Here is a 9,492-nt window from a genome sequence, read left to right as displayed (position 1 = left end):
AGTAACCCTAAATAAGGTTGGGGTGCTCTTCAAGTGTCTGTCAAAACTCTGGGTGATTCCCAAAAGTCTGGGACCTGACCTTGCCCTCAAGTGTGTCATATCTTAAGTTCAGAAGAAGTGGGATAGGAGAAGCGACCTCTGGGGAGGGGGTGGGGGCGGGCCGCCAGGTCCCCGCCTGCTGCTCCGCCTCCTGGGATCAGGGACTTTTCTCCTCTATGCAGCGGGACTTGCAGCGGCGCGGAAGCAGGCTGACTCGCACAGGCAAGATCAGGAGTTGGGGTGCGGGGCATTCTGTCTCCACCCGCCAAAGGTGTGGGAGACAAGGGGCAGAGGTTGGGTTCCTGGCTGATTGTTTCTGTCACTCAGGATGAGGCTGCGGCTCCTGGTCGCTGCGTTCTGCGCTGCTGAGATCCTGGTGGGGGCGCCCGGAGTGTGGGCCCAGCCCAGAGATAGAGGTGGGCATCTTCCAGGGCTCGGCACCCAGTCACCGCGGCATCTATTCAAACTTTATCCTTTCCTGACACCTTATCACAGAGGATTCCTCCAAAATCTTCATAGATTCTTCCTAAACTTCCCGAATTCTACTCTGTGTTCCCCAAATTGCTTCCTATCCCATTAGCACCCAAATTCTAGCTCTCTAGATGCTGGCTGAATCCTCTGTCCTTTGCCACCGGGCAGCGGTCCCTCCAAGCAGACTTCAGCCCCGGAGCTACGCCCCTGCTTGCAGCTTATCCTCCCCAAGGTGCCTGCCCTCCCCAGAAGCTCTGTTCTGAGCCCCACCGCGGTTTCCTCCAACACAGGCAAAAATGCGCCTACCTGGGCTCCGATTGCATAGGAAGATGAAGCCCATTGTCCTCCCTGTCCCCAAGCCCCTCAGTGCCTAGAGGACTGACTGTATTCCCTTAAAAGTCGTGATCTCTCCTCCCTGCCTCAGTGACCTGCACACGTCTTTACGCCGCTGACATTGTGTTCTTACTCGATGGCTCGTCATCCATTGGCCGCAGCAACTTTCGCGAAGTGCGAGGATTCCTGGAGGGGCTGGTGCTGCCTTTCTCAGGAGCAGCCAGCACACAGGGCGTCCGATTTGCCACGGTGCAGTACAGTGACGACCCACAGTGAGTAGCCCACTTGGGGGTCAGGATTGTAGTCCCCAAGACCCCCTGACAGGAAGGAATCTAGAAACAGGCTTTGGAGAGCCCAGAAAGGCCCTTGCCAACACCTCCTCTGGAGAGAGGTAGGGATAACTTGGAAGAGTATTTCTGTCCTAAAACATCTCTCAGCCAATGTCCTGGGGTTGTGGTGGGGCGGGGATGGACAGGATGAGTCTGTTTTCTGATCTGCATAGAGATATGGAGTCCAGGAGCTCCAGGTGGTGGCTCCTACTGGAGTCTGCATGTTTGGGCTCTGACATGCCCACCCTCTGGCCAGTGTCCACTGTCCTGAAACTGGGCCCTTCCTCCTACAATTATTTAATCAGTTATCCTGCCCTGCCACCTCCAGGCTAGGGACCTTGAGGATTCCAGGCCTGTTGAGACTCAATGACAATGCTATGTCAAGCAGCACCTGGCGTGGCTGCTGATGTGAAAGTTTCCGTGGTAGAGGGCTGGGGCCTCGGAACCAAGGGGACTCATCTCAGAGGCAGGGCTTGAAGAGATCATGACCCTTTGCCTTGTGCTACCCCATTTTCTCCCCTCAGGACAGAATTTGGTCTGGATGCCCTGGGCTCTGGGGGCGACACCATCCGAGCCATCCGTGAGCTCAGCTATAAAGGTGGTAACACTCGCACGGGAGCCGCACTTCACCATGTTTCTGACCGTGTCTTCCTGCCTCATCTGACACGTCCTGGCATCCCCAAGGTGTTCCCTAAACCTACCATGCCTGCAAATGTGACCCCAAAATAAATGTCTGAAACATCACTAACTGGTCTTGGCACCTACCTCAGGTCTGCATCCTGATCACAGATGGGAAATCCCAAGATTTAGTGGATGCGGCTGCCCAAAAACTGAAGGGGCAGGGAGTGAAGCTGTTTGCTGTGGGTGAGAACCAAGTGGAGGTGGGGGGGGGCGGGGTGTCTTTTGGGGTGTGGAACCATTCAGAGAATGTTTGAATGTCACTTCAGGAATCAAGAATGCTGACCCTGAGGAATTGAGGCGGGTTGCCTCACAGCCGACCAGCGATTTTTTCTTCTTTGTCAATGACTTCAGCATCTTGAGGACCTTGTTGCCCCTCATTTCCCGGAGGGTGTGCACGACTGCTGGTGGTGTGCCTGTGACCCTGCCTTGTAAGTTCCGGCCCCTTCTCGGTACCCCGATCTCAGCCTGGGAGTGCCTACCTCTGCACTCCCCACGCCCCTGACTTGACACTGCCACCAACCCCATTTGCAGCTGATGACACTCCATCTGGTCCCCGGGACCTGGTGCTATCTGAGCCAAGTAGCCAATCCCTGCGAGTACAGTGGACAGCAGCCAGTGGCCCTGTGACTGGCTACAAGGTTCAGTACACGCCTCTGACAGGGCTAGGACAGCCACTGCCAAGTGAGCGACAGGAGGTAAGGATGTCAGCGGTGGCTGGTGGCTGGTAAGCACTTGGCTGGACAATGAGATGACTTCTGGCCCTGGGCAGGTGAACGTCCCCGCTGGTGAGACCAGCATGCGACTACAGGGTCTCCGGCCACTCACTGACTATCAAGTAACTGTGGTTGCGCTCTACGCCAACAGCATTGGGGAAGCCGTGAGTGGGACAGCTCGGACCAGTGAGCAATTCTGTCAACCTTTGACCCCATTCTAACCACCCAGCCCTAAACCCTCTCTTAGGTTTGGCTTTACTAATCCTTGGTGGGGCCTTCCCTCAGCTGCCAAGGAAGGGCTAGACCTGAGCATCCAGAACATCACATCCCACAGCCTCCTGTTGGCCTGGAGGAGGGTGCCGGGTGCTAATGGCTACCGTGTAACATGGCGGGACCTCAGGGGTAAGTGAGAGGCATTGACTAACAACATTATCAATTCCTGTATCTACAAGGCCCACTGAACCTTCCATGTCCCTCCATATAGGTGGGGTGACACAGCAGCAGGACCTGAGCCCTGGACAGGGGTCAGTGCTTTTAGATCACTTGGAGCCTGGAACAGACTATGAGGTGACTGTGAGCGCCCTATTTAGCCACAGCGTGGGGCCTACCACTTCTCTGACTACCCGCACCGGTGAGAAGTCTGAGTCCCTTTTTCAGGCTGGGCTGGGCAGGCAGGGCAGGGTACAGAGGCCACTGATACCCATGTGCCCTGGGCAGCCTCTCCTGTTGAGCAAACACTGCATCCCATCATCTTGAGCCCTACATCCATCCTGCTTTCCTGGAACTTGGTGCCTGAGGCCCGCGGCTACCGCTTGGAGTGGCGTCGTGAGAGTGGTCAGTGTGTGGCAAGTGGAGAGAGCCGGGCAGGCAGGGTTTGGGGCTTGGCTTCAGCTAACCTGGTCCTGCCATCCTGCAGGCTTGGAACCACCTCAGAAAGTGGAACTGCTCCCTGATGTGACCCGCTACCAGCTGGACGGCTTGCAGCCAGGCACTGCGTATCGCCTCACGCTGTACACTCTGCTGGAGGGCCGTGAGGTGGCCACTCCTGCAACTGTGGTTCCCACAGGTAAGGGTTCGGTAGGTCCGAGTTATCTGGAAAGTCTGATGACTGTAGCCAGCCCCACATTCTCCTCTCTCGAAGGGATAGAGGAGCTGGTGAGGCCGGTGATGGATTTAAAAGCCATAGAGCTGCCAGGGCAGCGGGTGCGAGTGTCTTGGAACCCAGTCCCCGGGGCCACCGAGTACCGGTTCACAGTACGCACCACCCAGGGTAAGGCGGAAGCAGCTGGGGAAAGTCCACTCAATCCAAAGTCCCAGCCTGAAGCCCCCGCCTACTCTGTCTGGGTTCCTAGGGCCCCCTTCATCTTTTTGGCTATCTGCATCCTGAGAACTGTCAACCCTAGAACTGCCTCAGAGTCTGTCTTTCCTCTCCTCTACCCCATCCTGCTCTTCAGTTGTCCGTCTTCACTCTGCCCACACCCCTGCCAAGGCTCATCCCCACTGCACCAGCTCTAGACCCATGCTTCGGCTTCCTTCTTTAGGGAGAAGAGGGCCCCCCTGTGGTCACAAGTAGCCAGAGCCTGCCTCCGTCACTTGGTTCTTTCTTTGCCTGAGCGCCCCTTTAGACTCTTACATTCCCACGGCCTCCCCACTAAGGATCCTCTAATACTGAGCTCTCACTTCCCCCAACGCTAACCCACATTCTTGTCAATGTCTGTCCGTGGGCCTACCAACACATCATGTCACAGACTCTCATCATGCTGCCTCCTAACCCCTGTCTGTCACCCAGCGTCCCCATTCATTGGTGACTCCTGTTATCCTCTGTTGCCATCATGGACCCCTTAACCCCACATCATTTTCTCTTGCTGTTTTCCCCTCTCACTGCCCCTCCCTATCCAATCTCCCCATTCCCCGTGATGTCCGGTACCCTTGCCTATCACTGGCTGCTCTTCTAGATCCCTGTGTGGTACTCACCCCACTGCCTGCCCACCCTGCCTTTTCTCAGGGGTCGAGCGGACTCTGTTGCTTCCTGGGACTCAGACAACCTTTGAGTTAGATGATGTTCGAGCCGGAGTTAGCTACACAGTGCGGGTGTCTGCTCGAGTGGGCACTCGTGAGGGTGATGCCAGCATCCTAACGATCCGCAGAGGTGAGCGCTTTAGGAGGTGTACGGGCGATGGGGACTGACTTGCTTCCTGTCCTCATATTGACCCCTAACCCCTATCTTTAACTCCCAGATCCAGAAGCCCCGCTTGTTGTCCCAGGACTGCGGGTTGTGGCATCAGACGCAACAAGAATCAGGGTGACCTGGGGACTTGTCCCTGGAGCCAGTGGATTTCGGATCAGCTGGAGGACAGGCGGTGGTCAGTGTAGAGTGTGTGGGTTGTTTGCTGAGGGGAGCTCTCAGAGTACGGGGGAGTAAGGGGACATGCAGAAACCAGGCCATTGTTTCTCTCTGATCCCAGGTCCAGAGTCCAGCCAGACGCTGACCCCAGACTCGACTGTCACAGACATCCTGGGACTGCAGCCTGGCACCTCTTATCAAGTGGCCGTGTCAGCACTTCGAGGGAGAGAAGAGGGCCCCCCTGTGGTCATCGTGGCTCGAACTGGTCAGAGCCTGGCCCCGTCCCCTGGCTCTTTGCCTCCAGCGTCCCTTAGACTGCTGTGGCTCCTCGATGGTGTTCAGCCCCACCACTTCCACCCTGAGTCCCAGCCCACCCCGTCCCTACTCTCCAGCCTTTCCCTTCACGTTCGCCTGTCTCTCCCATGGCTCCCTCTGTATTGCTTTTATTTCTGCTACTTATCCCTCAGAACCTGCCACTTCCCCCCCCCCCATCCTCTTCCTCCTCTTCCTTTGTCGGACCCAACTCTCCTCTCAGACTTTTATCCTTTGCCTGATGTCCTCATGGTCCCCTGATGGTTCCAGAGACCCCTCTCTGTCAGACCTTGTCTTTCAGATTGCTGCTACCTGACAGTTGGGCCTCCTACTGTAGAGCCCCTCACTGCCTTTTTGTGAGGTCCCCGCCTCCTATAATCACTCACAGCCAATCAGTCCTCCATCTTCTCCCTTCAGACCTGCCAGCTTTGCCAGATTCCCCATTATCTCCCTCTCCAGAGCCACTGGGCCCAGTGAGGAGAGTCCACTTGACTCAGGCTGGTAGCTCATCTGTCACCATCACCTGGACCGGGGTTCCTGGCGCCACAGGATACAGGGTTTCCTGGCACTCAGGCCATGGTAGGAGGCAGGGGCTTAAGGGGGGTTTATGGGAGGCGGTTCTGAATAGAGTAGAGATTAAAGATTCTTTTGGGGTCCAAGTGGAACATTGGGGAGTCTGACAAGTCCTGGTGTTACATCCATTGCTGATCCCAGGTCCAGAGAAATCTCAGTTGGTTTCTGGAGATGCCACGGTGGCTGAAATCGATGGGCTGGAGCCAGACACCGAGTATATAGTGCGTGTGAGAACCCACGTAGCTGGTGTGGACGGAGCCCCCGCCTCTGTGGTCGTGAGGACTGGTGAGTGGATCCTGGCCAGCGATTCTCACACGTCCTTGGCTGACCCAGCCTGCCATGTATTTCTGACTGCTGCCCCTGCTCATTCCATCGCTACACAGTAACCTCCTGTCCATACTGAGTGTCCACTCATGATTGTGACCTTGGCCGTGCTATACTTCTCCCTGAAACACTGACCCAGCCACACTAGCCTTGCCAAGCCTTCATTACCTCCGCCTGCCCTGCCACGCTTGTCTCTACTAAACACCAGCGGCCCCCCACTGTTACTTTGTCTTGGTCCCTAGCTCCTGAACCTGTGGGCAGCGTGTCAAAACTGCAAATCCTCAATGCATCCAGTGATGTTCTACGGGTCACTTGGGTAGGAGTCCCTGGGGCCACATCTTATAGACTGGCGTGGGGACGTAGTGAAGGTACGGCTCCAGGACTCCATTCTTGTCCTTCCTGGCTATAAATACCCTCTCTGGTTGGCTCCCCACACCCCCTAACTCTTACTCTCCGCTGGTCTGGCCAGGTGGCCCTATGAGACACCAGATACTCCCAGGAAACAGGGACTCTGCAGAGATACGGGGTCTCGAAGGTGGAGTCAGCTACTCCGTGAGAGTGACAGCGCTTGTTGGAGACCGAGAGGGTGCACCAGTGTCCATTGTCGTTGCTACACGTAGGAGGATGTTTGGGGTGGAAGGAGTCTTGGAGAGGGGCTTGTGTTCAAGGGATGGGGCTTATGGGGAAGGATTTGTGCTGGGGTTGGAGAAGGATCAAGGTTTTATAGTAAGCCTGTGTGGGGAAATGTATTCAGGGGGTTGGTACAGCCCAGGGGCAGAGCCTCCCTGATTGTAATGCTTTCTCTTAAGCGCCTGAGGCCCCGACACCTCTGGAGACTCTTCAAGTAGTGCAGAGAGGGGAGCACTCCTTGAGGCTGCGTTGGGAGCCAGTACCTGGAGCACCCGGCTTCCGTCTGCATTGGCAACCTGAGGGTGAGAGGCACTAGAGTAGGGAGGCGGGACCAATTAAGGGAGAGGGCCTCTGGGCAGAGTCCTCAGAGTTGCTGAAAGGAGTGGGCAGCCAGGCCTGCAGAATCAAAAGCTTCATCAACAAGGTGGGCAGGATTAATCAGCCTTGAGGGGATGCCTCTGGTGAACAGGGTCAGGATGAATGAGGAAGATCTGTCAGGAGACTGGATCTGATTGGTCAGCGTGGTTGGTGAGAGTCAGTGAGATGGGTACCTGTCACTGTTATCAGCCACCATCCCCTGCATAGTCCTGTCCCTTACACTCATACTTGTCTCAGGTGGCCAGGAACAGTCCGTGACCTTGGGACCTGAGTCTAACAGCTACAACCTGGTCGGATTGGAGCCAGCAACCAAGTACCAAGTGTGGCTGAGTGTCCTGGGCCAGACTGGAGAGGGTCCCCCCAGGAAGGTGACGGCACAAACTGGTGAGCCTCCCAGAGCACTCGCTGGCCTGTGGTGTGCTCTACTACATTGATGGCATGCCCTGATTTACCACACTCCAGACTCTAAGTGATTCCTGCAGGCCCTCCCCGAAGGCCCTGGGGGAGATTCCAGCATCATCTCCCATGATGCTTCACTCAAATGAGCCTGCTCTGGAAGCTTGCTCTCTGCAGCAGCCTCAGATCCGTGGTCGCTCTTTAGTTCCTCTTTCAGAGCCCTCTCTCATCCCGAGCACTGAACTACATGTGGTGGACACCTCTATTGACTCAGTGACTTTGACCTGGACCCCGGTGTCTGGGGCAACCAGCTATATCTTGTCCTGGCGGCCACTCAGAGGAACTGGTCAGGGTGAGGGGGAAGACCAGAAGTTGGGTAGGTGGCAATTGGGGCTCCATAGAGAAGTTCCTGTTTAACCAAATTTTCCTCTGTAGAAGTGCCTGGGTCCCCACAGACACTGCCGGGGATCTCAAGCTCCCACAGAGTGACAGGCCTGGAACCTGGCATCTCCTATGTCTTCTCTCTGACACCTATTCAGAGTGGTGTACGAAGTTCTGAGATCTCTGTCACACAAAAGCCAGGTATGGAAGGTGCCCGGGAGAAGTCGGAGGGGGCCATGGAGTGGCTGATGATCCCGGTAACTCAGTTCTCTTGTGCAGCGTGTCCCCATGGCCAGGTGGACGTTGCATTCCTGTTGCATGCTACGCGAGACAATGCTCACAACGCAGAGGCTGTGAGGAGGGTCCTGGAAAGACTGGTGTCTGCACTCGGGCCTCTGGGCCCACAGGCTGCTCAGGTTTGACTCTAAAGAAAGCCAGACTCTTCCTGTCCCTGCCCCTCCCCTCCTGACCAGCCACCATCTCGACACCCCCCTGCACGTTCATGCTTTCCCCAGCTCCCCTCCCCCACAGGCTCCGGATTCTCTCTCCTATTCCACTGTCATTACTGACCCCCTAACTAGCAGTTCTGGATTTATCACACCTCCCATTTCTCTATCTCTGTCCTATTCCACATGTCCTTCCTGTCCTGTGTCTGCTCCTACCCAGGTTGGCCTGCTGACCTACAGCCACCGGCCCTCCCCACTGTTCCCACTGAATAGTTCCCACGATCTTGGCGTCATCTTGCAAAAGATCCGTGACATCCCCTATGTGGACCCAAGTGGTAACAACCTAGGTAAGGACTGCAGTCAGCATGGACTTCCGGGGTTTCCTCATCAGGTTCAGGGTCTTGAGGTTCTGACATGCCTGCCTTTCTTCCCAGGCACGGCTGTGACCACAGCTCACAGATACGTCTTAGCACCCGATGCTCCTGGTCGCCGTCAGCAAGTGCCAGGCGTGATGGTCCTATTAGTGGACGAACCTCTGAGAGGAGACATATTCAGCCCCATTCGTGAGGCCCAGGCTTCTGGTGAGCTGTGGGACTGTTGGAGTGGGGCCTCGGGAATAGTGGTGGCCCTGTTGGGGTTGTCATGTACATTGCTGGATCTCTTTTTAGGGCTCAAGGTGATGGTGCTAGGTTTGGTGGGAGCTGACCCAGAGCAGCTGCGTCGCTTGGCACCAGGCGTGGACCCCATCCAGAACTTCTTTGCTATGGATAATGGCCCAGGCTTGGACCGAGCAGTCAGTGATCTGGCTGTAGCCCTGTGTCAGGCAGCGGTGACCAGACAGGTTTGGAGAAAGTCTCTGGGGACTGGTAGCACAGAGGGGACCTTGGGGATCTTTTAGAACTTACTGGTCTCAAGGAACTTTTTTGTCCACAGCCACCAACAGAGCCTTGTACTGTGCAGTGTCCAAGGGTAAGTGGCCAGGGTTGAATGAGTGGGTGAAGGCCACAGCTAGGCCTGGTTATTTTTACCCTTTTCTGACATGTCTTCTTCTAGGGCCAGAAGGGAGAGCCTGGAGTGCCGGTAAGCCACCTTATGGAGGGGGACAACAGGTTGGGAGTCAGTGGGGCAGAGGATAGTTGATA

At 56.0% G+C, this 9,492-nt stretch overlaps 1 protein-coding gene across 1 annotated transcript in view; it reads left to right on the top strand.

The window, feature by feature from the left end:
- The first annotated feature begins 364 nt into the window (after positions 1 to 364).
- Positions 365 to 9,492, top strand: part of Col7a1 (collagen type VII alpha 1 chain) — a 31,327-nt gene continuing 22,199 nt past the window's right edge. Inside the window, exons 1-29 of the mRNA XM_052187216.1 lie at positions 365 to 455; positions 935 to 1,115; positions 1,697 to 1,856; positions 1,943 to 2,036; positions 2,120 to 2,281; positions 2,385 to 2,548; positions 2,623 to 2,752; positions 2,852 to 2,968; positions 3,051 to 3,197; positions 3,284 to 3,400; positions 3,483 to 3,632; positions 3,708 to 3,836; positions 4,572 to 4,715; positions 4,804 to 4,929; positions 5,032 to 5,175; positions 5,682 to 5,801; positions 5,937 to 6,080; positions 6,362 to 6,487; positions 6,589 to 6,735; positions 6,929 to 7,051; positions 7,365 to 7,511; positions 7,729 to 7,875; positions 7,959 to 8,105; positions 8,184 to 8,320; positions 8,571 to 8,697; positions 8,785 to 8,931; positions 9,019 to 9,191; positions 9,284 to 9,319; positions 9,404 to 9,430. Coding sequence (XP_052043176.1) covers positions 368 to 455; positions 935 to 1,115; positions 1,697 to 1,856; positions 1,943 to 2,036; positions 2,120 to 2,281; positions 2,385 to 2,548; positions 2,623 to 2,752; positions 2,852 to 2,968; positions 3,051 to 3,197; positions 3,284 to 3,400; positions 3,483 to 3,632; positions 3,708 to 3,836; positions 4,572 to 4,715; positions 4,804 to 4,929; positions 5,032 to 5,175; positions 5,682 to 5,801; positions 5,937 to 6,080; positions 6,362 to 6,487; positions 6,589 to 6,735; positions 6,929 to 7,051; positions 7,365 to 7,511; positions 7,729 to 7,875; positions 7,959 to 8,105; positions 8,184 to 8,320; positions 8,571 to 8,697; positions 8,785 to 8,931; positions 9,019 to 9,191; positions 9,284 to 9,319; positions 9,404 to 9,430 — 3,801 coding nt within the window. The 5' untranslated portion in view covers positions 365 to 367. The remainder of the gene's footprint in view (positions 456 to 934; positions 1,116 to 1,696; positions 1,857 to 1,942; positions 2,037 to 2,119; positions 2,282 to 2,384; positions 2,549 to 2,622; positions 2,753 to 2,851; positions 2,969 to 3,050; positions 3,198 to 3,283; positions 3,401 to 3,482; positions 3,633 to 3,707; positions 3,837 to 4,571; positions 4,716 to 4,803; positions 4,930 to 5,031; positions 5,176 to 5,681; positions 5,802 to 5,936; positions 6,081 to 6,361; positions 6,488 to 6,588; positions 6,736 to 6,928; positions 7,052 to 7,364; positions 7,512 to 7,728; positions 7,876 to 7,958; positions 8,106 to 8,183; positions 8,321 to 8,570; positions 8,698 to 8,784; positions 8,932 to 9,018; positions 9,192 to 9,283; positions 9,320 to 9,403; positions 9,431 to 9,492) is intronic.

The sequence above is a fragment of the Apodemus sylvaticus genome, chromosome 7 (genome assembly GCF_947179515.1).
Source record: "Apodemus sylvaticus chromosome 7, mApoSyl1.1, whole genome shotgun sequence".
Classification (NCBI taxonomy): domain Eukaryota; kingdom Metazoa; phylum Chordata; class Mammalia; order Rodentia; family Muridae; genus Apodemus; species Apodemus sylvaticus.
The sequence above is the reverse complement of the archived record's forward strand: the minus strand, read 5'-3'. Positions and strand labels throughout refer to the sequence as shown.